Source organism: Nicotiana tomentosiformis, unplaced genomic scaffold (genome assembly GCF_000390325.3).
Source record: "Nicotiana tomentosiformis unplaced genomic scaffold, ASM39032v3 Un00206, whole genome shotgun sequence".
Classification (NCBI taxonomy): domain Eukaryota; kingdom Viridiplantae; phylum Streptophyta; class Magnoliopsida; order Solanales; family Solanaceae; genus Nicotiana; species Nicotiana tomentosiformis.
In genome coordinates this window covers 1-27,835 of record NW_027174765.1, presented here as the reverse complement: position 1 = coordinate 27,835, position 27,835 = coordinate 1, and the positions used below count along the sequence as shown (strand labels likewise).

The 27,835-nt window shown below is 39.4% G+C and overlaps 1 protein-coding gene across 1 annotated transcript in view; it reads left to right on the top strand.

The window, feature by feature from the left end:
- The window catches only part of LOC138903941 (uncharacterized), a gene marked incomplete at its 3' end in the record, with an annotated part of 50,305 nt that extends 23,124 nt beyond the window's left edge, over positions 1-27,181 (top strand). Inside the window, exons 2-3 of the mRNA XM_070192506.1 lie at positions 26,646-27,011; positions 27,113-27,181. Coding sequence (XP_070048607.1) covers positions 26,646-27,011; positions 27,113-27,181 — 435 coding nt within the window. The remainder of the gene's footprint in view (positions 1-26,645; positions 27,012-27,112) is intronic.
- Positions 27,182-27,835: the final 654 nt, after the last annotated feature.

The window sequence follows — 27,835 nt, the reverse complement described above, 5'->3', positions numbered from 1 at the left end:
CTAACATCCAAAGGTTCCCCATTATTACAACACTCAAAGATTTAAAATTATTATTCCCAAGTATCCAAATAACTTTATTTACTCCAGTAATTCTCATGTGGTTCGGGTCTAAATTAAATTGTATTTCTAAGCTCGAAATCAATCGAATTAGCAATAGAAATTCAAGGGGCCTTACACATTAGCCTACCTCAGCACCACAAACCTTGAGTTCTTGGAAATTTATTTTAGGGGGCCTTGCATTTTCCCCCGCATAGGATCATTCATCCTCGAATGAGAAGTAGAGCTCGTCATAGAACACTTAACATAACTCGTTTCTTCTTCCACACATCTTAAGCTCCCAAATTTGACTAACTCCCAAATTTTTCAGAAATTTTGGCAGAGTCTCCTTTGCAATTGGGCCTTACCACCTGCTAGAGGACCACCAAAATAACTCCTAACAACACATCCACAACTCAACAAAGTATCACGATATATATCAACAACACTAATCTCAACATTACAGACATTATGTTATCAAGAGTGATATCTGGACATGAACTGCATAATTTGAAATCATAACACCTAGGAAGTACCTTTCAAATCAAAATCAATTGCTACACAATCAAGCGAAAATAGTTTCTTTCCATGACACTTTCGGCCTTCAAGGTGACCTTCTCGACTTACAGACTTTGCCATAACACATTGACGTAGGCAATCCCAACTTCCAAACTTATCAAACAAAGATGACAATTAGGTACCTCTCATAAGCTAAATATCCATTAACTTGACCTTTAATAACCTATACCAGAGCGATATACAAAGGATTTCAAATTACTTCCTTAGATATAGACACGTGTAACACCGGGTACACAAAGGACAATAATAGGGAAATATCATACTCATAGTTTGGCCTATTTCGTTCAATCTTTCATAAGTCCTAATGTGAATACACATACTTTACCTTCCTTAACAATTCACCCAATATATTCATAGAGAAAATCTTGAGAATAACTCGTTTACTTTCTTCAACTCTAAATCCCTATGCCGAACACACAAGCTAAACATTTGGCGACCTCCAACAATTACTCTAAGATGTGCTAGCATGAATATTACCATAAAACTTCCTATCCAATATATTTGATCACATGATGATGCTTCTTCTTTGACATGTCTGACCCTTCAACCCTCATAGGTTACTATAAATAGGAACAATGAGGTCCGAGATTGGGCTGGAATGTTTTTTCAAGAATCCATCAATGTGCTGCGCAGATCATTTCAGGAGGTTATATCCTAAGAGACATGAAGGTTACTACCAATAACACTGACATGGCTAATCATTGTGTCATTCATGGATTCTACAAATGAGGCATAGAGTTGCCTAGTAGGCATTGATAATGTAGGGACCATGTTCATGATTCTGTGATTTAAAAGAAATGTGTCATTTTAGACATGTGACATATGGGAGGCATGGTCGGGAGGATAAAGATATTAGCGTCAGTTATTCTTGGAAGACTATGAGTCATAAAAAGGACAACAACAATTGTTTCATTCCATATGTGCCTTGTTCGGAAATAGAAGACCTCAAGAGAAATATCCAAGTACGTGACACCAGTCTCCTCTTGGAATGTAAGAAAAATCAGTTTAACTCGAAATGATAATATTCTAGCACCCTGAATATGATATGGGTTTCAAAATACATGAAGTTGCATTATGATCTTAACATTAACTAACACAAGGAATAGATAAGCCACAACCCATGAGGATGAAAAATGAAGTTGAACACTTGTGAGATTATTATCATTCTAACGACTTAACCCTTCGCAATAGTTGATCCTATATGAGAGGACTATAGATACAGAAAACTTGCCTTTCAAATCAATATACTCATGATATGTGCCAAAATCTGGAAGCATCTAATTTCAACCTTTCACAAGTGAAACCACATAGCTAGGACATCTAAATATTTGTATGAAATCGTGTATTGGTTAGATAGAAGGAACACTTTGCTGTGAGCTAGATATATTTTTGCATTAACAACTCTCAAAATGCAATACTAGGCCACTTCATGGGCAACTACAATGCTAGGAACAATGTGAGTTACTCACCGAGACATGATCTAAGTGGACATGAAAGTCATGCTGAGATGAGCGAACCATAAGATCTTCCCGTGATGAATTTGTGAAAATCTCAAATTTCCCAGAAACTTTATGCGGACAAGTGACCCTTTTAATTGACAGCTACAAATATGATAGGTGCTAATATATGCTCTTATGTTACTAGACGGTGAAAAGGATTCATGATAATAGATACAAAGGAACAAAGTGACTGTTCAAACCATAGGTGCCATATACACCGGAGAGAAGAAGATTGGCTCAAGAAGGATCTCAACACTAGACTGCTTTACATTGGATTTGAAACCACATAGGTAAATTTTATGACAGTGCATGCGTAAGCAAACGTGAGCAGATGTTATCCATTTAAATCAAAAGGTTATGTAAGAAATTCATCAGGTATAGTCCCTTATTGAGAATTTAGGGAAGCAGTGGGAAGTATTAACCTAGGGTTATAACTCATTCCAAGGAAATCATTATAGCACTCAATTTCTCAAGAGGTTGTAAATAAGAGAATTTGTGATAATGTGGCTTCATGAATTAGGCGTCTCGTTCAAAGAGTAAGTACATGCAATATTTTGTGATTCAACATTTTGGTTAAGACCATATTTATGTAATCCTCTTCAATATGGATGTACATATATAACAAGAAAAATAATGCGGTGTTCATAAAGATGTGCTAAGGAGTGACTTACTTTATGACTTTAGATGGACAGGGCAATACCTTAATTGATGTCCCTCTATTCCACATCCAAAACATACAGTAGTACCATAGTGACACACCCCCGAATGATATCTCATACACTTTACACAACGAGGATGGGGTCCGCTAAACTGACTCACCCCACTAACCTAATATTTATCATTTTTGCATACATCATAAGCATTCCCCTTAGTCTTCCTCCAAGCCTTCATGGCGGGAGTAACAATATCTGCAACGGCTCGTTGTATAGACCTTTGGAATTTCCCAAAACTACCACCCCTAACACACTTATGAGCATACTCACAACATTTATTCTTCTTGTGTCCCCTCTTTCCACAACCATAACATATTTCAAAAATCATCCAACATAAACTCGAGTGGCTATTATTTCATATCAAACATTCCGTCTTATTGGTACAAACACCCCTCTTTCATTTCTTATGTTCTCTCACCACATGATCTAGTAGCGTGGAGACATTACTAGGAACATGTACACTTCCCCTATCAACCGGTACTTTCATTTCCTCCTCGCTGCCTCGAACCCGTGGGTTACTCATATAAAAAGTGATACATGACGAGGAAATTAGCTTTCTATCTTGAGCTCTATCGCACGATATGGAGTATCAAATAAGTGTGAAATTCCTAAATGTCCGAGTAGCCTCCCCATTATAGATGTGGTTGACAACACACCGATAAGAAGGACTCTACTAGACACGGCTCCGAGATATCCTAGGACACTTTAAAAACCTTAGGCTATGATACCAAGTTTGTCATGCCCCAAACACGGGGAGCGCGACCGATGCTCAACCGAGTAAACTCGGTTGAGGAAGCCTGTTAGATTTCATTCTACCCAAACTTATTCAAGAAATAAGAGGAGATGTACTCCATTAATCAAACATTGAGAAGATTTGATTAACAACTTCCCTTTCAGTTCCATTAGCAGCTTCATTCATAATTTCTAAAATATTACGAGTTTATAGAATTAATCGAAAAACATATTTGCCAAATAGCAACATTTCTAGTTGAATTACCAACATCATACACCACCCACAACCTGTCTATGGAGCCTCTAAGTATGACAGAAGAATAGTATGGAAGTGCCGGCAACAAGGCCCCGGCTATACCTCAAGACACAAAGTGTAACATCAAGTGACATCGGGCCCGGAATAGAGTAGGCTCGCCAAAACCTGCTGAATAGGGAGTAACTGCTAATGAGGGCTAAAGTTGCACCGCTGATGAATCGCCTGCATCCATTGAAGATGAAGTGCGCCCAGCAAAAGGGACGTTAGTACATATGGAATAGTACTAGTATGTAAAGCTAACTGTCCTCTTTCATAATAGAATACCAATGTAAGAAGGGAAATCCATAGAAACAATCACAATCAATGATATTCAAATGCCAAATTAAAACATAATAATTTCCAAAATATGAGGATAACACTGTGAAGTGATAATCAAATTGTGATGATAATATTATTTTTGGTTGGAAGATCCTTAGAACCGATATACCACGGTTCGCAATAACAATGTTCACAATACCAATGCTAATAATACCAATGTTCACAATACCAATACCACCGTACTTTTAGCACGGAGTCCGATCACGACCCGATCGGCTAGGCCATCTCACTAGAGACTTCAACCACAATCACTATCAATACCAATACCACCGTAATTCTAGCGCGGAGTCCGATCACGACCCGATCGGCTAGGCTTTATTATTTGAAGACATCAACCAAAATCATAATTTCAATTACAATTTCCAGCAGAGCCACCACCATGTGTGCGGCATGGTGTCCGATCATGACACGATCGGCTAGGTTGTCTTATGCGAGATATCAACCATTTTATACTAATCAATCTCATCCCAATTAAGGGGAATAATTTTATCACAACAATCTCATCCCAAATAAGGGGAATAATTCACAAAAATAACATAGGTGCAAATGTATTTACCTCATCATCTTTCACATTGTATAAATCTCCACTAGTATTTTCAACCAATAACAACAACAATATTTCCTTAGCTCTTTTGGCCATTCGCAAGATTCTTTATTCAAGGCACGGTGGCCATATTTGATATTTCACACTTTCATTTCTTTCCTCTCATGTATCATCATCATAAATATCAACATACATATAATATTCCGGAAATCACAACTTTAAGTTCATTGGAAATGAACAATTTAAGTACAATAGATTTTTTTTCGAGTAATCGAGTAAAATAACTGGCAATTGATGCGCAAGTTAAAGTCATCAACAAAAAATAGACCATTTATTCTTGACATATTTTTTCCCACAAAGGGCAATACACAATTTTCACTCACAAATATGTAAGAATGCAAAAGACATTGAAAATGCTCACAAATCATAGCGTCTATTAAACGAGCCACATATGAGCATGACTTTAGTTCATAAGATTTTAGGCAATTCTATTTTCGATATCAATTTTGGAACAGTTGAATCAAAGCTCATTTCATAATCTTTCTCGCATCATCTTATTTCATTGGCACCATTGGCCACAAGTATAACTTTCACTCTTGGCACATTGGCCACACTTTATATTCCCAATTCACTTATTTCACTTCCAACCATCTTTATAGATTATCAACAATAAGATATTTTCAATCAAAACTTTAGGTACACATATGAGCAATTAAGAGTCTTAAGCATATTGAGATTCTCTCACACAATTTGGCATCATAGCCTTCATTTGAAACATGTCTCAAAGACATAATATTTTAATACACATATCATTCTTGAACACAATCCCAAAGGATAATATAATGTGATAGGAACATTCATAACACGTTTTGAATACATAATTCTCGACACTTTTTTTATTCGGGACAATCGAATTTATTGGGAACATCTCGGAACATAGAATAAGGAACTTGAGACAATCATATTTGAAACTTATGGGAACATCATGAAATTTAATTCTAAGAGAGTAGTTTAGCCAACATAACTTGATGGAGCTCTTTAGCGATATTAAAACCACCCACTACTCTTACAACTTCAATCTATATCAACATAATTCAATTGGACCAATATTAGTAAATATTTTGCAGGTTTTTGGTCATTTTGGCATTTTATCAAACACCTAGAGTGTATAGTATTAAACTACCTATAATAATGGTGTTTCTTCATCCAATAATACCTCCTTACCACAAACAAGAGATACTACAATATCCTTTGTCCACTAACTACCTTATTAGCATCATTATAATCATCAATGAACTCACATCTACCAAATTTCATTAATTAGCTCATTACAAAATATCTACAACACACAATAATCTACAACACACAATAATCTATGGCTTCCAATCACCATCTCACAAGTCCTAGTACTTATTCCTTGCTCATTTATTGACTAACAATCCATGCATGTAGATTTAAGGGTGAAAGATTACCTCTTGTAGACCAAATCTTGAAAGTCAACTTTTGGGGTGTTCTTGAGATTTGGAAGAAATCCTATGGAATCAAATCAAAACCTTGTTGTAACTAGTGATTGAGAAGTGAAATCATTATAAAAACACACTTAAAAACTCACCTTAAGTGTGTATTGGAAGCCTTGGCCAGATGGGTTATGGAGAGAAAAGCCCTAGTCTTGAAATCCATTTATTTTTCTCTCTCCCCGCTCAGGTATTAATAGACCCAGGTACAGTATTTTTCCACTGGTGCTATCCCTGTGCTATAAGGTTTTAGCTCATTGGTTTGCTAAAATCTTCTACTTCCCTCATGTGCTATAGTTGTGCTATGGGGAGATAGCTCACTGTATTTTCTTTAGTCTTATTGTTTTGATACTAACATCCAAAGGTTCCCCATTATTTCAACACTCAAAGATTAACAAAATTATTATCCCCAAGTATCCAAATAACTTTATTCATTCCAGTAATTCTCATGTGGTTCGTCTCTAAATTAAATTGTATTCCTAAGCTCGAAATCAATTGAATTAGTAATAGAAATTCAAGGGGCCTTACACATTAGCCTACCTCAGCACCCCAAACCTTGAGTTCTTGGAAAAAACAATTACGGGGCCTTGCACCAAACATCCACACCAGTCAAGAAACAACATACAAAGACGCTCGCGCGATCAAAAAAACATAAAAATAACATCTAAAACTATGAATTGAATTCTAAAATGCATGATTTTCAAAGAGATTTTCAAGAACTTCTAAAATTACGACTACGCGTCTGATTCCTAACAAATCAACTCCGAACGATGCCAAATTTTGCAGACAAGTTCTAAATGCCATAATGGACCTATTCCAAGTTCCAAAATCAAATTCCGAGCTCACTAGATAAAAGACAACCTACGGTCAAACTCTTCAACCTACGGGCTTCCAAAATTAATTTCGGGCGTACGCCAAAGTCCGAAATTATGATATGAAGCTATCAGAGTCATAAAAATACAGTTCCGAGCTCATTTTCTCTAAAGTCAAAGTTTGGTCAATATTTTTAAATTTAAACTTCTAAGTCTAGAATCAAGGGTCCAAATCAACCCGAAAGCTTCGAGAATGAAAATAATCAACCCCGCAAGTCATAAAGACACAAACAAATAAATGTGAAGCAATAAAAGGGGTAACGAGGCGCAATTATACAAAATGACCGATCGGGACATTATAAGATGACGGGGATGGTCATGAAGACCAGAATGAACATGTGTATTTTAAAGGTAAAGGTTCAACACAAGTCAACCAGAGTTTAAGCAGACAAAGAGAACCTAGTAGTGGAAACCAAATAGAATGTACATGCAACAGATAAAGAATACCTGACAATGGCGGGCAAAGAATAGATAACAAATATACAAATAATATGTGGCAAGCAAAGGAAATGTAACAATTAATCCAGCTAGAGTAAGCTGCAAGATTGTGTGTACAGTGATCTGGGAATTCTAAGAGTAGATTTACCTAGATTATGATATGAGTAAAGGACAACTGTGAGATGGTACGTAGTTATCCTCGTATGCCAATATCTGAAACTAGAGAGTTTTGAAAGAAGGTTTGGACGGATGAAAAGTGATGAAAATTTAATAAGGTAGTACTATTAGCATGTGCCAGAGAATATACAATACAGGTATGTGTAAAAGAATATATAACATAGGCATATGTAAAAGTATATACAACATAGGCATGACAAAGAATATGCAATTGGAAGCACGTAACCAAGAATGATCAATATGAAGCATGTAATAAAGAATATACGACTTGAAGCGCATGACAAAGAATATATAATTTGGAGCATATGACAAAGAATGTACCGCTTGAAGCGCATGACAAATAATAGACTACTTGAAGCATGCGACGAAAAATATACGACTTGAAGCAAAAATATACAACATAAATCAAAGAATATACAAACTTGAAGCATAAAATATACATCTTGAAGTAGAGAATATACGATACAAAAAATAGAAATTGGAGTATTGGAGAACCTGTGATCCCTCAAGTAATTGATTAAGTCTGATGTGGTTAAAACCTGAAGTATCCCTAGTAGAGTTGCCATTTTGTTGTACCCTTATTTTGCACAAGTAAAAAATAACTAAAACTTATAGTACTATACATTGTTATTTAAAATTTAGAGTCGCCACCTAGTATTTATGGTATACTAGAACACCTATGCTACACTACATAATATACGCTAAATTATTGTCTGCGAAACAATTGAGATTCTAGGTAAGGATTTATGTTATCTCAAGGGGAAGGTGTTAGCCATCACTCGAGATCCATGAAATGTGGTTCCGGTAGACTCGATCAAATAATGGAGTGAAGGTTCAAAGATAATTAACAAATACTCACAACTATTGCAAAAAAGAAAAGAATGATTAACATGTACTCGAATGAATAGTACTGATTTTAAATATGTAATGAATTATGCACGGATGAAGTATGCAAGTATTTTTTGTGTTTTTGAAATAAAATAATTAAAATATATTGACTCTTATGAAATATATGTAAAGTGGATAAGAAAATCGTATTCCTAAAGATAAGCTGAGTGTAAAGTAAGTTGTAGATAAGAATAGCAAAATATTTGACAAAATATATGTGCAACAAAGTGTAGTATGTGAAGGAATTAAAAACAGATATTAAAGAATGGTATTTTAGTGTACATTTAATAACATGAAAAGAATTGTACCTAAAGAATGCATGTTAACTCAAAGTGTTTGAACAAAGTTTTGAACTTACAAGAATAAACTTGAAGAAAAACGACTCATAATTAGAGTTTAAAAGTTTTGATGGATGGCTACAACAAAAAAAAAACTCATACTAAAGGATTGAGAAAAAGGGAAAAGAATATTTATTTGTACATGAGCATATATTTAACAAGTAACTTGACCAAAGAATGTTGAAAGAATTATTTTAATGAGTAAAGAATGGATATAATATGAGAGTATACATCATTATATAATAGAAACGTTTTTGATGAAAGGCGAGTTATAATACAGTAAATAACCAAAGACCATTTTAATATACTAATTGTTTGGGTCAAGACAAAACAAGCACAAAGTCTAAAGATTCAAGACATGATAACTCAACTATAATCTTTACATGTTATGTCTAATTGAAGTGTAATAATTAAAGAATAACAAACAAGTAGATTGGTTTAAAAGTGTCACGACCTCAATTTTCCTCCGTAGGATGTCGTGAGAGCACCTAGTCTCTAAGACTAGGTAAGCCTAATATTTACTGTTTTAATAACAGATTGTTAACCAAATAACTGTTAGACATGAAATAGAATTTCTATAATAAGCCAACAATCAAAGGTAGATTCATAACATCCCAAAACTGGTAGTACAAGTCATAAGCTCTACTAAGTTCACTAGGAAATTTCTAACTATAACTGTTTCGGAATAGAAATAAATTGTACAAAGTAAAATATCATAAGGTGACTCCAAGGCTTGCGAACGCGATGGCAGGTATACCTTGAGTCTCCACATCAATGCCCGATCAACTAGCTAATGATCCATAAACTCTTAAGTACCTGGATCTATCCAAAAATATGCAGAAAGCGTAGCATGAGTACACCACAGCGGTACCCACTAAGTATCAAGACTAACCTCGGTGGATTAGTGATGAGGAAGAGTCAAGAGACCTTCTAAACATAATAACCCGTACAAGCATAAATGTGGAACTAACAGGGAACAATATAAATATAAAGCTAGGCATGGTAAAATGACAATAATGCTTGCAATAGAAAACTAGAACCAACAGTTAACGACAAGAAACAACAGGTAATAACGCTGTAGAATATGCTGAATACAGTCAAGGTCCTGTGAAACCAAGTAAGAAAAAATAGGTAGCAACCAAGTAAACAACCGCTTTCACACAAGATCTATACAAGAACTTTTCCGAGGCACCACACCTCATCACCACAATTCGCGGGTCCCAAATTACAAACCCTAATCACTTAGCATCTTGTGCCCACATTATAAATCACAATCGCATGGACAACTCACGTGCCAATACCATAATGCCTCATATTTATATGGACAACTCACGTGCTAAGAGTGTATGCCTCCTGGTCCGTAGCCAGGAGCTGATTGAGAGGGACGCCAAGAGGCCTCGGGGACAGGGTGGATTTGTCACGACCCAAACCGATGGGCCACGACGGGCACCCGGTACCTTACTCAACCAAGTACCAACATAACGTATCTTTTCGTATCATACTATCATAGATAACTAAGCTAGAGAGGCTGCCGTGAGATAAGTAGAATACAACATGAAATACCAACTTATACTTAAGGCATACGGGCCTATAAGGCCAAAATGAGCACTCTTACACTGAACATAGGCTGACAAGACCTTTGTCTCTCCACATGCGAAACAATAAAGTAAATGCCCGTCTTGTCTCGCTGCACGCGCATAATAATATTCCTGCCTTGTCTTGCCACATGCGCAAACCCACATATATATAGCCTGCCTTATCACGTCGCATGTACAAATATCAATGACAACAATAGCACGAACAACTCATGTGCGAACACCCTGACAATCTTCTCAACAATAACATGTGTGCCAAAACATAACAACACCATATAATGACTTGCACCACATGTGCCCATATACCACAATGTTTCCTTAAAACAATTCCAACACCACAGCCATACATAGCCCTCGGCTCAACAACACTGAGTACAAGTTTTAACACAAGAATTTCAAACACAAAGAAATGGAAGAACGAACTCACAATGAAAGACATAACAAGTTTTAGCGGTTGCAAATAATAATAACTCAACAACAAGAGAGATAATGTGTAACAACGATATCAAATAATAACAACTCAACAATAAGAGATATAACATGTAACAATGATTCCAAATAAGAACAACTCAACAATAAGAGATATAACATGTAACAATGATTTCAAATAAGAACAACACAACAACAAGAGATACAACATGTGACAATGATTTCAAATAAGAATAAGTTAACAAAGGAAGAGATAACGGTAACTTCAATTAATGATGATCAACTACGGAAGAGATAAATGGCCATAAACGAGGTAACGACTTCAATTAAGGCATAGAAGAGTATATATGGCAATAAAGGGTAGAACATGAATCAATCATCTTCAATTAAGACATGTAAGGGTAAATTTAGAAATAGAGGATTTAACATGATAAGACAACTTCATTTTAATATACATAAGAACCTAAGAGTCTACACGGGTCAAATTTTCACATATAAGCCATGTACACACTCGTCACCTTATGTACACACATTTCACGTAGTTCGATTAGTGCAAACAAACCAATTCATGTGGGGTAGTTTCCCATAAAATGTTAGGCAAGATATTTACCTCAAGATCCCTTAATCAATACTTTAAAATAGCTTTTCCTTTACAATTCACCTCGTCTCAACACAAATCTAAGCAAAATCGACTTGATAGAATCAAATAATGTGTCACACCCCAAACCTGGTGAGGCGTGGCTGGCACCCGGTACCGTGCTGGCCCGAGCGAACCACTCTGTAACTCATAATCATTCGACCAAAACTAGAACATACATAGGTCAAGTTGGTTGAACTCATTCCTTTTGTAACTATCATGGGCCAACATGACCACAACTCATAATGTACAAGCGTAAGTGAAAAAAATACTGTATCACTGAATCATTTTTCTTAAAACATGAATACATATGGGCCGTCAAGGCCTCTGACATACTGTACAAAATGAACTTCTGTCTACACATCCTCTAAGATTATTTAACATCAAATGGGATAGGGTACCGGCGTACCTATAAGTTTGTAGAAAAACTCTGACACGATGACTCATAGACTCGGCTGCACTCCGAATGAGGTGGAGTCTTACTGATCCTTCGCTGAATGCCAATTTCGTCTACTATGAGGGCTCGTCAAACTGATTTTACCCGTCTATCAGGACTTGCAGCATGACATGCAGCGTCCACAAATAAAACGGACGTCAGTACGAATAATGTACTGAGTATGTAAGGCAGGAAAGCATAAGTAAGAACAGTAATGTAAACAGGGATAGAGAAAATACAACCTGTGACATCTGGGTACCTCTGTGGGCTACTGACATGAAATACATGATACATACATATATATACATAAACTTTTAAAATATACGCCTTTGTGGGCATCACCATCATCATATCGTACCCGGCCGTAATAGGCTCGGTAAAATGTACCCGGCCATCATAGGGCTCGGTAGAATCGTACCCGGCCACGTGGAGCTCGATAAAACCCAACTGATCAGTGGTTGCACAATAGGTGCGGTACCCGACCGACTATAGCGCGGCTCGGTAGAGTAAAATAGATACATATATATGATGCATGCTGGACTCATTGGAATCACATTTTGAACCTTTCGGAGTGACGTAAGGTCGGCATCCTTCGTACACGTTATTAGAATTAACTCTTCATCAAGAATCTTATAGAATCAGGAACTACCAACAACATTGATAATAAAAGAATAAAAGAAGTAACATCAATATCAATCATTTCATAAGAAGGGCAGCAATGTAAGTACTGCTAGCTTCTAAGAGTAGAGTATCTTTGGGAGCTCGTTCATTATATTATGTACAATCGGAGTCGTGAAAAAGAATGAAGGGGATAGCCTCACATACCTGAGCCGATTCTCTTGAAAGAGATTATAACAAGTCCTGAGGCAAACTTCCTTATATTAACGAGCTCTGTGTTCAATAAGCAGTTTAAACATGCGATGAACTCATGATACTCCTAGCTTCACCGCCCATTTACCCAGATTAAGTAGATTTGCAAGAATAAACATCAATATCAACTTCCCCAACAGATTATGACAACTTCGTTAAAAACATAACGAAGATTCCGGACCATAAAACTACTCGTTCCCAGCATAGCTTAGTTCAACTTTCATCAAAAGAAGGTAAATACCAAGTAGCCAAGCACAAGCTTCCCAAAGAATGCAAAATGAGTTTTGCAGCTTTAGTATTAGACATTGTAGACTTCTAGAATATAGGATCAGTTGGAATTTGGAAAATGAAGCAACGACTTAAGCTCAAGACGGAACAGAAGAGAAAGTCCGACACATGGAAAAAAACTATTAGAAGAAGAAATGGGAGTGTGTGTGTATATTTTGTTGTATTCTCTAACAATGTTACACCTTGCTTCCTAGTGTATGAGTCACTTAATGGACCATATGGGGCTGCCACATTAAGGCCTTCTTTTTTGGCTTTATCCAAGATCCTAATTAATCATTCACTAATTATTAATTAACTAGTTAATCTTCCATTAACCAATTACCCATATAATTAAAAATTATTCCAAGCTACTTAAAATACTACTCATTTTTAATAAGCATTATACATCTTACTATCATGGTCATGTGGTATAAAATAAATACATACACTATTATTTAATTAAAATATCCATATAAAAATACACATATTTTCTTAACTTTATAATTTTTCTAATCTCATATAAAGAGTAAAAATTCTCATACTCTTAATTCTTAAATTGGTAAAAAGATAACTTTCTTTTCTTGTGAGAAAATAATTTCTATATTTACAACAAAGAAAATCTCATAAACTTTCTCATATTATGTGTATAATTTAAAACATATTCGAAAGTAGTAATACTAATAACTATATACAATCATATATTTTTTTCAAACTATTTTACAAAAATATTCCACTCAAAATACCATATCAAATGTATATATATCAGTATCAAGGATGTTAAACTTACGGGGTGTAACATAATGCAAGAGAAATCAATTCCAATAATTAAAGCTATGATATTTATACAATTGCTCAAAAGTCAACCCGTGACTCGCCAGGTCAAAACTCAGGCCCAATGGTAGATTCTGACTACCCATGAACCCATAAGTTCATATATGTGATTAGCTTCAAAATCCGAGTCCAAATCGACTCTCAAAACCCAAATTCTTATTTTTCAAAAATTTGACAAAGTGTCACAAATTTTCACTTTGATTCACATAATTTTGGTGTTAAAATCCAAAATATATTGATGGAATATGATTAGAAATAGATTAGAATCACTTACCCAAAGTTTGTAGATGAACATCCCTCTTCAAAATCGCCTCCTATCGAGTCTAGGGTTTCAAAATATGAAAATGAGACCAAAAATCCCGTCCCTTAGCTTTTTGTCCAGTCGCATGTGTCACAATTGCGACTTGGGGTTCGCAAAAGAGAATCCCTCCCATTCCTGCTATCATCACAAATGCGATGAATAATTTGCAATTGAGAACATTGGACCTTCGCAAATGCGACCAAGAAGATAACAAATGCGAACCATCTCCTCCCAGGCGCCCATAGCAAATGTGAACCCAGCAGACTTGGCCTAACATCGCAAATGTGAGACCTGAGGCACGTGTGCAAAAACTAGTAGGCTTAAACTCTATCAACACTCTGTTATGCGTCTGAATCTCACCCGAGCCCTCGAGGCTCCAAACCAAACATCAACACAAGTCTAAAAATATAACATGAACTTGCTCCTGCGATTAAATCATCAAAATAAAATCTGAAATCACGAATCGGACCCCAAACAACATGAATTAAACATGAAACTCAAGAACTTCTAGAAACACAATCACGCGTTCGATTCCTATCAAATCAATTCGGAATGACGCCAAACTTTGCGGACAAGTTCCAAAGGACAAAACGGACATATTTCAAGTCCCGAAATAGAAATCCAACACGATAGCTACGAAGTCAACCTACGGTCAAACTTATCAAAATTCTAAACCTTTAAATTGTCAACTTTTGGCAAAACAACACAAATCAATCTATGGACCTCCAAAATCGATTTCGTGTATACGCCCAAGTCCAAAATCATGATACAAACTTATCGGAGCCATTAAAACACCGCCACGGGGTTGTTTTCACAAAAGTTAAACCTCGGCCAATATTTTTAACTTAAGCTTCTAAAGGGAGAATCATTCTTCTGAATTCAATCCGAAACATCCAAAATTCAAATCCGACCATACACACAAGTAATAATACACAATATGAAGCCATTCAAGACCCCAAACCACTGAACAGATCACTAAATCTCAAAACGGCCGATCGGGTCGTTACAGAAAAATATCCTAGTATAATTGTAAAACAAAGGCAAAAGTTATTTATTTTAGAAAGAGGGTGGCATGCCTTTCATTTTTATGTATATGATTAATTTAATTAGTTAGATATATATCGGTCTTAAATTAATTAACCATGTTATAAAATACATTCAACATCCCATACAAACTTCAAGAATTATTTAACACACAATACTGCAAGTTACTCCGATTATTAACTAGATGCAATTCCCTAAGTGTTTAGCAAATAAGAAATATTACAGTAAGCAAGCAAACACAAACTCTATCTACAATTTTACTATACTTTACGTTTTGGGTACATCCGGGAACGGAAAGTACAAACGGGGGATTCGATGAGGGATTTGTCTTCAATCTTTCTCCAAATACCGTCTTTCGAAAGCGACTTCATATGATAGCACCTCGCAAGACAAGAGAAGTGAAATTATTAGTAAATATAAAGTAAAAAATACACTAATTTATTTTTGAAATAATCTTATTAAAAAATATTTTCGGAAGATTATTTTTGAAATTGGTTTGAAAATATTTTTCGGAAAAAGGTTTTTGAAAATAGTTTGAAATATATTGTAGGAGGCTCAGATACGTATTTTTTATTTTCGACTAGACATAAGAACGGGAACCGCCTTGGTTGCGACTACGGTAGCCGACCGTGTCGCCCTCCAAAGGTTATTGGTTCTGTCACGCCCCGACCTCGGGAAGAGCGACCGGTGCTCAACCGAGATAACCCGGCCAAGCAAGCCTACTAGATTTCCTCTTACAAAACTCCCCTATAAATGAAGGGGAGATAAATTTCATTAATTAACACCAAGAGGATTCATGAACAACACTAATTCCATTACCATTAGTTACTTCATTTATGAAGTCTCAAAATATATACACTTTCATAGTTTAAAGTGGAACATGTAATACACATACAACATTACTAGCTTGACTTTTCCAATACGAATACACAACCCACACCATGTCTATGGAGCCTCTAATAGATACAAAAGTGTACAATGATAGTGTCGGCAATAAGGCTCCGGCTATACCTCAAAACATAATACACACGGAACAAAGATGCACGACCCCAAAATGAAGTGGGGCTCACCAAGTCAACTTGGAAGAGAGTGTACCTCTATCACTAGTCAATGCCTCCCGCTGTGGAACCACCTGCATCCATTAAATATGCAGCGCCCCCGGCAAAGGGGACGTTAGTACATGTCGAATAGTACTAGTGTGAAAACCAAAATAACTATTCAAGGACTTGGAAATGCAACATGAGTATGATGAATCATGGTAACAGTAAAAGGACTTAGATAGTCGTTAAAGTCAAACAAATTTATTAAGAGCTTCCAAAAACATTTATAAATTTTAAGTCGGGGATCCTCTGTAACCATCTTTACACAAAGAGGCCTTGCCACCTCACCCCAATGTATGCGGGTGGAGGTACAATCATAATACCACAACTCCACACAAAGCAGCCATGCTGCCTCACCCCAACGTGTGCGGGTGGAGGTGCAATCACTATGCCACAACTTTACACAAGGTGGCCTCGCCGCCTAACCCCAAATGTATGCGGGTGGAGGTGCAATTATAATACCACAACTCTACACAAAGTGGCCCCGCTGCCTCACCCCAATGTATGCGGGTGGAGGTGCAATCACAATACCACAACTCAACACAAAGCGACCCCGACGCTTCACCTTAATGTATGCGGGTGGAGGAGCAATCACAATACCACAACTCTACAGAAAGCGGCCCCGCTGCCTCACCCCAACATATGCAGGTGGAGGTGTAATCGTAATACCACAACTCTACACAAAGCTGCCCCGCCGCCTCACCCCAATATATGCGGGTGGAGGTGCAATCACAATACTCTACACAAAGCGGCCCCGTCGCCTCACCCCAATGTATGCAGGTGGAGGTGTATTCATAATACCAAGCTTTCGATTCCCAAAATAATAATAGTTTGTATAAAAGAGTTCTCTTCCAATCAACCGTTTGGCACATTTAGCCACAGTAAGTGTAAGTTCATAAGGTTTCATCATATGAGTAATAAGTGTTTGATCACATTGATTTCACACAAGCTTTTCTTCCCCAAAAAGGGTATAACATAATTAAGTCAAAAATAGAGAATTATTAACACATGAGGGTTCTAACATGTTATGCCAATCGGGAATAGATTTTACTAGTTTGAATATCCCGCATCAATAGTGTTCCAAGTTCGAACTTCACAAGATGGAGTTTTGTAAGAATACGGGAATTCCAATACCAGAAAAAAAGCTTAGCCTTCATACCTTGAAAGAGAGTTTCGTAGTGCAATAATAAAGTCCCAACACTCCTAACGATGCCAATCTATAGGGGAGGAGAGAATTACAAGCACGATTAGAGGAATTCGCATGACAAGGGCTGTTACAACTATGACCCGACCTTTTCCTCAACTAATTCAATAACAAAACCACCCAAGATTGTTCAACAACTTCCCCAAAGTCTCTATTAGCTCATGTATGTGATAAAATCTACCCTCAACACCCATAATCAACCCAAACCCGAAATTCAAGAATTGGGAAAGAAATTCTTACCTTTTTGAAGCCCTAGCGAGTTCCTTTTGATTGAATTCCAAGGTTTGATGAAAGTAGAGTAGTGGAATCCTTAGTCCTCCCTTTCCTCTCTCTAGATTAGTTCTCTCCTCTCTCTAAAATGTCAGGTAATCTATAACGACCCGGCCGGCCATTTCGAGAGTTGTAGCCCCGTTCCTTTTTTTCTGCTTATTTTTGTGCTTCATTTTTGTCATATGACTTATCGAGTTAGTTGGTTTGGTTCTGGAGAGAATTAAGAGTGAATTGAGACACTTAGTCTCTTAATTAAAACCTTAAGTTTGAAAAGTCGACCGGATGTTGACTTATATGTAAATGACCTCGGACTAGAATTTTTATGGCTATGTTAGCTCTGTTGGGTAATTCTGGACTTAAGAGCGTGTCCGAATTTTGATTTGGAGGTCGGGAGTAGAATTAGGCTTGAAATGGCGAAAGTTAGAATTTTGGAAAGTTTGACCGGGAGTAGACATTTTGATATCGCGGTCGGATTGGATTTCCGGAAGTTGGAGTAAGTTCGTGGGGTCATTTATGACTTGTGTACAAAATGTGAGGTCAATCAGATGTGATTTGATAGGTTTCCACTTCGTTTGTAGAATTTGGAAATTTCAAAGTTCGTTAGGCTTGAATCCATGTGAAATTTGTGTTTTAGATGTTGTTTGAGGTAATTTGAGGGTCCGACTAAGTTCGTATTGGGTTATAAGACTTGTTGATATGTTTGGTTGAGGTCTCCGGGGCCTCGAGTTGAATTCGGGTGGTTAACGGACTTGGAAGTAAGTTGAGGAAGTAACTGAAGTTTTGCTGCTGGTGGTGTGATCGCACCTGTGGAGTGGGAACCGCAGGTGCGAGCCCGCAGAAGCGGGAAAGAGCCCGGAGAAGTGAAAAGGAGGAGGGCTTGGCAGTGGCCGTAGGTGCGAGGCCACATATGCGGACCTGTTGCGCAGTAACGCTTCCGCAGAAGAAGAAAGGAGTGCGCAAGTGCGGTAGCTGGAGAAGTTAGTGATTTCCGCAGAAGCGGGCTTTCAACCTCAAAAGCGGGACCGGAGAAGCGGGATTTGGGCCGCAGGTGGGGAAGACCTCGACAGAGCATATAAATGAGAGACTTCGAGATTTTTCACCATTTTCATCACTTTGAGCTCGGACTTTGGAGGTTTTTGAGAGGGTTTTTGAAGAGATTACTGAGGTAAGCTCCTTGTGTTTATTTTTCTTCATTAATGATGTTTCCTCACTGATTTCCCACTTATTTGGTGTGTTTTTAGGTGAAATTTGGGGGTTTAAGGTTAGGGATGTGGAGAGTTAATTTTGGGGAATTGAATGGCCATTTGATATCGGATTTTGATAAATTTGGTATGGTTAGACTCGTGAGTGAATGGGCTTTCGGGTTTTGTAACTTTTGTCAGATTTCAAGATGCGGGCCTGGGGGCTGGGTTTGGACCAATTTCGGATTTTGGCTTATAATTCTTATTTTTCTTATGGAATCAATTTCTTTAGCCGTAGTGATTGTACTGTATTGTTTGTGGCTAGATTCAGGATGTTTGGAGGCCGATTCGTGAGACAAGGGCATTTTGGAGTAGAGTTTTGGCTCGGATTGAGGTAAGTAATAGTTTTCAATCTGGTCCTGAGGGTATGAAACCCCCGATTTTGTTGTTATATGATTGTTTGGTGGTGACGCGCATGCTGGGTGATGGGTATATGTGCGTGCACCGTAGGAATTGTGACTTGGTCCATTCGGTGGAACTATAAAGTTGAATAACTTGTCGTTAGCTATATGCTCTCCCTGTGTTATAGAAATTTGACTGGAAATCATGTTAGGAGACATTCTCAGGCTATGTGATTACACCGTTGGGACCCGTATAGATTATGTACTCGTTGAATTAATTGCTAATTGATGTTTTGTACTCACTCACGCTTTACTTGTGTATCATAACTCAGTCTCTCCTTGTTTCTTGCTGATACATTCTATTATCTTTGTTTGGGCTGATTTTTATGATTTTTGAGAGCCCGAGAGACTGGAGAGGTTGGTGACTGAGTTAGGGCCTGAGTGCCGAGCTGTGAGCTATATGTATATATATGGATCGGGTTGCATGCTACAACAAGCCTTATGGCTGTATATATATATGGATCAGGTTACACGCTGTAATGAGCCTTGGGGCTGTATAATATATATGGATCGGGTTGCATGCCACAACGAGCCTTATGGCTATTTATATGGGATCGGGCTGCACGCCGCAGTGACATAGCGCTTGGGCTGAAGGAGCCCTTCCGGAGTGTGTACACCCCTAGTGAGCGCAGGTACCTATTGAGTGTGAGTTTTGAGAGCTGAGAACCGAGTGATTGAGCTATTGAGAAAGGTTGAGTGACTGTTGCACTGAGAGGCTGTACTTGCTTTCATTTGTTATTGCACTTAGTTGCTATATGTCGCTGTTTTGAAACACCTGGAAGATATTGTATCTGGTTTTACTTGAACTTGGTAATGTATAAACTGATTTGACTTAAATTGCCGGATTTGAAAGCATGTCTACTTTCTTACTGAGATTACTGAAAATGAACTATAATTGTGTAGCTCGTCACAATCTTTCAGTTCCTTATTTATTATTATTACTTACTGAGTTGGTTGTACTCACGCTACACCCTGCACTTCGTGTGCAGATCCAGGTGTTCCCGGTCATAGCGGGTGTTGATATTTGAGCAGTTGATCCCGGAGGCTATCGAGGTAGCTGCATGGCATTCGCAGGCCTTGGCTCTCCTTCATTATCTTTATCGCACTTCAGTTCTTATTCCTTAGACATTGTATAAGATTGCAACCTGGTATAGATGCTCATGTACTCGATGACACCACGCTTTTTGGGATAGATTGTATTGTGCAACGGGTTTATTTCTGTTCCAAAGGGTTCTCTTGAATATTAATTGCTTATGTCTATAATTTCAAATCTTTTAATGTGTTAAGATAGTAGAGTAGTGGCTTGCCTAGCACCACGATAGGCGCCATGACAACGGTTGGTTTTTGGGTCGTGACAGGTTCGTATCAGAGCCTAGGTCTCGCGAGTCATGAGCAGGTTTAGTATAGTCTTGTGGATCAGTACAGAGACGTTTGTACTTATCTTCGAGAGGCTGTCGAACCCTTAGGAAACTTCACATTCTTGAATTCTTGTCCTGTGAGTCTGTTGATTATGGTGACTAAACTTCTGTTATTCCATTCTCCCACAGATGGTGAGGACATGTACTACTGGGCAGGGTGGATAACCATCAGTACCACCAGCCAGGGCCGCGAGAGGCCGAGGTCGCGGTAGAGGTCGTTGTAGGAGTAGAGGCGCAACTCATACAACAGCCAGGGCAGCACTTGTAGATGCACTAGTTGCCCTAGTTCAGGAGCAGGTTCCAGTTGTGGGTGAGCCTGTGGCACCAGTTCAGGCACCACCTATGCCCATTGTGATTCCAGGCCTTTAGGAGGCCTTAGCGTAGATTCTGACAGCTTGCACCGGCCTTGCTCAGAAGGTTTCGGCTCAGGCCGCACCTGCCACTTCTCAGGCCGGGGGAGGTACTGTTGTCCGTACTCTAGATTAGGTGGTGTAGGGACTTCAGATACCAGGGGTACTGCCAGCCCAGTCGGTTGTAGCTGCTCTAGCCCATGTGGTTACTGTTATGTCTGATGATGAGCAACGGAGATTGGAGAGGTTTGGGAGACTCCAGCCTCCATCTTTCAGTGGTACAGAGGCGGAGGATGCCCAGGGTTTCTTGGACAAGTGTTAGAGGATTCTCCATACAAGCAGGTATTCTGGAGATCAGTGGGGTCTTATGAGAAGCATAGGCCGGTCGGCACAACACCCCTTACATGGAAGGAGTTCTCCGTTCTCTTCCTGGAGAAGTTCGTGCCTCGGTCCTGCTAAGAGGAGCTGCTTCGTCAGGGTGATATGTCTATGACACAGTACGAGATGAGGTTATCTGAGTTGTCTCGTCATGCAGTTTGGTTGGTTCCCACCGATATGAAGAGGATCAGGAGGTTCATTGATGGCCTCACATTTTAGCTGCGGTTGCTTATGACTAGAGAGAGGGTGTTTGGTTCTACTTTTGATGAGGTTGTCGACATTGCTCGTTAGATAGAGATGGTCCGTAGCCAGGAGTTGATTGAGAGGGACGCCAAGAGGCCTCGGGGACACGACGGGCACCCGGTACCTTACTCAATCAAGTACCAACATAACGTATCTTTTCGTATCATACTATCACAGATAACTGAGCTAGAGAGGCTGCCGTGAGATAAGTAGAATACAACATGAAATACCAACTTATACTTAAGGCATACGGGCCTATAAGGCCAAAATGAGAACTCTTACACTGAACATAGGCTGACAAGGCCATACAATCTTTCATATACATGACACCTGTCTACAAGCCTCTAAGAGTACATAACATCATAAAGGTCAGGACAGAGCCCCTCCATACCAATCAACACATGTTCTAATCATACTGACCAAATAGCAACTCCGGAGCAAATGGAGCGCACCAACACCTTCCACTGAGCTGATAGCCTACTTGGAGGACTCTCATCCTGTCTAACGAGACCTGCGGGCATGAAATACACCGTCCCCAGGCAAAAGGGACGTCAGTACAAATAATGTACCGAGTATGTAAGGAATGAAAATTAGTAAACAATAGACATGAGAGAAACATGGAGTAAAAGTGGATACACCGTCTCTTACTCTTTTTTACCGTAAGAGTGGATAGACATTCTTGTCTTAGGAATTCATATCAAGAAGCTTACACATCATAGTACACACATGATCTATTGAATACCTCATATTTATCCATCATAGGCATGATGCAAAAATTGAGTTCCTCGGACTCAACTCTTCCACAGCTACATCTCTTACCAACAGTCTTTCTGGATGGAGGCATCATCGTATTATCAATAAGATAGAGTTTAGGAAATTGAGTTCTTACAACTGAGCTCTAACACATGATCTAGAGTAAAAAGAAAGATTGACAGTCCTAAATGCCCTGTAACCTCCTGCTTATAAGTGTGGTGCACAACACACCCATAAACAAGACTCTACTAGACATGGCTTGTAGACTCCCTAGGACAGAACTACCCTGATACCACTTTTGTTACGACCCAAACCGATGGGCCGTGACGGGCACCCGGTACCTTACTCAACCGAGTACCAACATAACGTATCTTTTCATATCATACTATCATAGATAACTTAGCCGGAGAGGCTGCCGTGAGATAAGTAGAATACAACATGAAATACCAACTTATACTTAAGGCATACGAGCCTATAAGGCCAAAATGAGCACTCTTACACTGAACATAGGCCGACAAGGCCATACAATCTTTTATATACATGACACCTGTCTACAAGCCTCTAAGAGTACATAACATCATAAAGGTCGGGACAGAGGCCTGCCAAACCAATCAACATATGTTCTAATCAAACTAACCAAATAGCAACTCCGGAGCAAATGGAGCGCACCAACACCTTCCGCTGAGCTGATAGCCTAATTGGAGGACTCTCATCCTGTCTAACGGGACCTGCGGGCATGTAACGCAGTGTCCCCATGAAAAAAGAACGTCAGTACAAATAATGTACTGAGTATGTAAGGAATGAAAATCGGTAAACAATAAACATAAGAGAAACATGAAGTAAAAGACTCGACATGTATGTCTGAATAACTCTGTTAGTCACTTCATATTTATAATGTCATGCATATGCGTATAAATGTCATACCATGCATAGGTATATGCGTTCATAACATCATCAAGCCTCTGAGGGCATCCCATCAAATCATCTCGGGCACTATGGGTAATTCATCAACGTATACCAGCTGATCAGGTAGTGGTGCGTATATAACGCCGAAACCTTTTACCATATCCCATATACATATATATACATACATATACGCGTATATAATGCCATCTGGTCATTGGTCAATGTACATGTATAAATGAATGCAATGCATGAGAAGTACGTCAATAAAATCTTTCGAAATGTCATAAGACCATTATGTCTTTGATTAATACCATGAAGTAAACTTTTTTTAACTTACGTATTTTTCTGAGACCCATGAAAAGATGATAGAATAATAAGACACATGGGGAATCAAGAATATAGACACCCCTAATATTTCTACGAATAGAGTCATTTATGAAAGTTGCGTATTTTGCTCATTTCGTTTGTATCATTTGGATCACGCCAAAAGAAAGAAGGGATAGCCTTAACATACCTAAACCGATTCTCTTGACAATCCCTTTAACAATGTTGATTGCGACAACGCGTAACGGCGGATCGAAGTAGGGAAAATCCGTATGATATTCTTGAGAAAGATTGCACTGTACTCCTTTGAAATAGCATAATACTTATTATCCCAAAATAATCTCATTCCCGAACTTATGTCGATTAACTTATGACAAAACTTTAACGTACGAAAATGCAGAATGTAACATCTCATTTCCGAGCTTTCATCAATTTATTTATGGCGTAGTTTCACGTACGAAAATATGGGGTGTAACTGGATTCAGCGGTGTTCCTTCTGGGGGTCAGTTCTACCACGGCAGGGGTCGTCCTTATAGGCCTGCTCAGATGGCTCGTCCAGTCTTCGTGGTGCATCATCTGGCCATGGTTCACACAATTATCAGTAGGGTCACTCAGCTCTCTATGCCCTTTCAACTCAGAGTTCATCCCGTGCTCTATTGGGTCAGGGCTCATCTATGCCAGGTCCTTCTACCAGTTATCCCGGTGCTCGGGGCTCCCTCCAGTCCCCACCACAAGCACCGGGGAGTTGCTATGGGTGTGGAGAGTTTGTATTGTCCCCGTCTTATGGGAGGTCCGGCTTAGCAAAGGAGTCAGACTTCAGCTTCAGCACTAGTTACTTCACCACCCGCTCTACCAAATTAGGGTGGGGCCCAGTCAGCTAAAGGTCAACCTAGAGGGGGAGCTCGATCAGGTGGCGGTCATTCCCGATTATATGCTCTGCCCTCCAGACCAGATGTTATTGCTTCCGATGCAATGATCACAGGTATTGTCTCAGTCTACCACAGGGATGCCTCTGTATTATTTGACCCTGGTTCCACCTATTCATACGTGTCATCATACTTTTCCCATTATCTGGATATGCCCCGTGAGTCTCTAGTTTCATTTGTTCATGTATCTATGTTGGTGGGAGATACTATTGTTGTGGACCGGGTATACTGGTCGTGTGTAGTGACTATTGGGGAATTGTAGACCAGAGTGGACCTCTTGTTATTTAGTATGGTTGATTTCGATGTGATCTTGGGTATGGACTGGTTGTCCCCATGTCATGCTGTTCTACATTTGCACGCTAAGACCGTGACATTGGCGATGTCGGGGTTGCCATGGATTGAGTGGTGAGGCTCTCTATACTACGTTCCCAGTAGAGTGATTTCATACTTGAAGGCTCAGTGAATGGTTGAGAAGGGTTGTCTATCTTATTTGGCCTTTATGAAGGATGTTAGTGCAGAGACCCCTGCTATTGATTCTGTTCCGTTGGTGCGAGATTTTCCAGATGTGTTTCCTGCATACCTGCCAGGCATGCCACCCGACCGGGACATTGACTTTGGTTGGTGTCGGGCACTCATCCATTTCTATTCCTCCATACTGTATGCCACCCGCTACGTTGAAGGAGATGAAGGAGCAGCTTCAGGAACTCCTTGATAAGGGGTGTATTAGGCCTAGTGTGTCACCTTGGGGTGCACCTGTTCTGTTTGTGAAGAAGAAGGATGGTACTATGAGAATGTGCATTGATTATAAGCAGTTGAACAAGGTCACAATCAAGAACAAGTATCCTTTGCCATGCATTGATGACCTATTTGACCAGCTTCAGGGAGCGAGGGTGTTCACCAAGATTGATTTGAGGTCTGGGTATCACCAGTTGAAGATTCGGGACTCATATATTCTTAAGACAACTTTCAAGACTCGTTATGTCCATTATGAGTTCCTTGTGATTTCTTTTGGGCGGACCAACGCCCTAACATCGTTCATGCATCTGATGAATAGAGTATTTCAGCCTTATCTCGACTCGTCTATTATTGTGTTCATTGACGATATCCTGGTGTACTGTCATAGTTAGGAGGAGCACGCCCAACATTTTAGGATTGTGTTGCAGCCGTTGCGAGAGGAGAAGCTTTATGCCAAGTTCTCCAAGTGCGAGTTTTGGCTCAGCTTAGTGGCATTCTTGGGACACGTGGTGTCCAGTGAGGGTATTCAGGTGGATCCAAAAAAGATAGAGGCGGTTCAGAGTTGGCCCAAACCGTCCTCAGCTACAGAGATTCGGAGCTTTCTTGGCTTGGCCGGTTATTATCATATCTTTGTGGAGGGTTTCTCGTCTATTGCATCGCCCTTGACCAAATTGACCCAAAAGGGTACTCCTTTCCGGTGGTCGAGTGAGTGTGAGAAGAGCTTTCAGAAGCTCAAGACTACCTTGACCAGGACTCCAGTTCTAGTTTTGCCGTCAGTTTCGGGCTCTTATATAGTGTATTGTGATGCTTCTCGGATCGGCATTGGGTGTGTGTTGATGTAGAAGGGTAGAATGATTGCTTATGCTTAGCGTCAGTTGAAGCCTCATGAGAAGAACTACCATGTCCATAATTTGGAGCTAGCTGCCATCGTTCATGCATTGAAGATTTGGAGGCATTATCTCTATGGTGTGTCTTGTGAGGTGTTTACGGATCATTAGAACCTCCATCACTTGTTCAAACAGAAGGATCTCAATCTGAGGCAGCGGGGATGGTTGGAGCTGCTAAAGGACTATGACATCACTATTCTGTATCATCCAGGGAAGGCCAATGTGGTGGCTGATGCCTTGAGTAGGAAGGCGGTGAGTATGGGTAGTCTTGCTTTTCTTCCCGTTGGTGAGAGACCTCTTGCTGTTGAAGTTCAGGGTTTGGACAACCAGTTCGTGAGATTGGATATTTCGGAGCCCAGTCGCGTTCTCACTTGTGTTGTTTCTCGGTCTTCCTTATTTGATCGCATCAGAGAGAGACAATATGATGATCCTCATTTGCTTGTCTTCAAGAACAGGGTTCAGCACGGTGATGCTAGAGAGGTCACTATTGGGGATGATGGGGTATTGAGGATGTAGGGTCGGATTTGTGTGCCCAATATGGATGGGCTACGTGAGTTGATTCTTGAGTAGACCCATAGTTCGCTGTATTCCATTCATCCGAGTGCCACGAAGATGTACCAGGACTTGAGGCAGCACTATTGGTGGAGGAGGATGAAGAAGGACATAGTGGGGTTTGTAGCTCGGTGCCTTAACTGTCAGCAGGTAAAATATGAGCATCATAGATCGGGTGACTTGCTTCAGAGGATAGAGATTCCAGAGTGGAAGTAGGAGCGGATCACCATGGATTTTGTAGTTGTGCTCCCACGGACTTCGAGGAATTTTGATGCTATTTGGGTGATTGTGGATTGGCTGTCCAAGTCTGTGTACTTCATTCCAGTGGGCACCAGTTATTCTTCAGAGCGGTTGGCTGAGATTTACATCCGAGAAATTGTCTGCCTTCACGGTGTGCCAGTTTCCATCATTTCAAATAGTGGCACGTAGTTTACATCGCAGTTTTGGAGAGCCGTGCAGCGAGAGTTGGGCACTCAGGTGGAGTTGAGTAAAGCATTTCATGCTCAGACGGACGGGCAGTCCGAGCGCACTATTTAGATATTGGAGGATATGCTACGTGCGTGTGTCATTGATTTTGGGGGTTCATGAGACCAATTTCTGCCACTCGCAGAGTTTTCTCATAACAACAGTTATTAGTCGAGCATTCAGATGGCCCCGTATGAGGCTTTGTATGGGAGGCGGTATAGATCTCCGGTGGGTTGGTTTGAGCACGGTGAGGCTAGACTATTGGGTACAGACTTAGTTCAGGATACATTGGACAAGGTTAAATCATA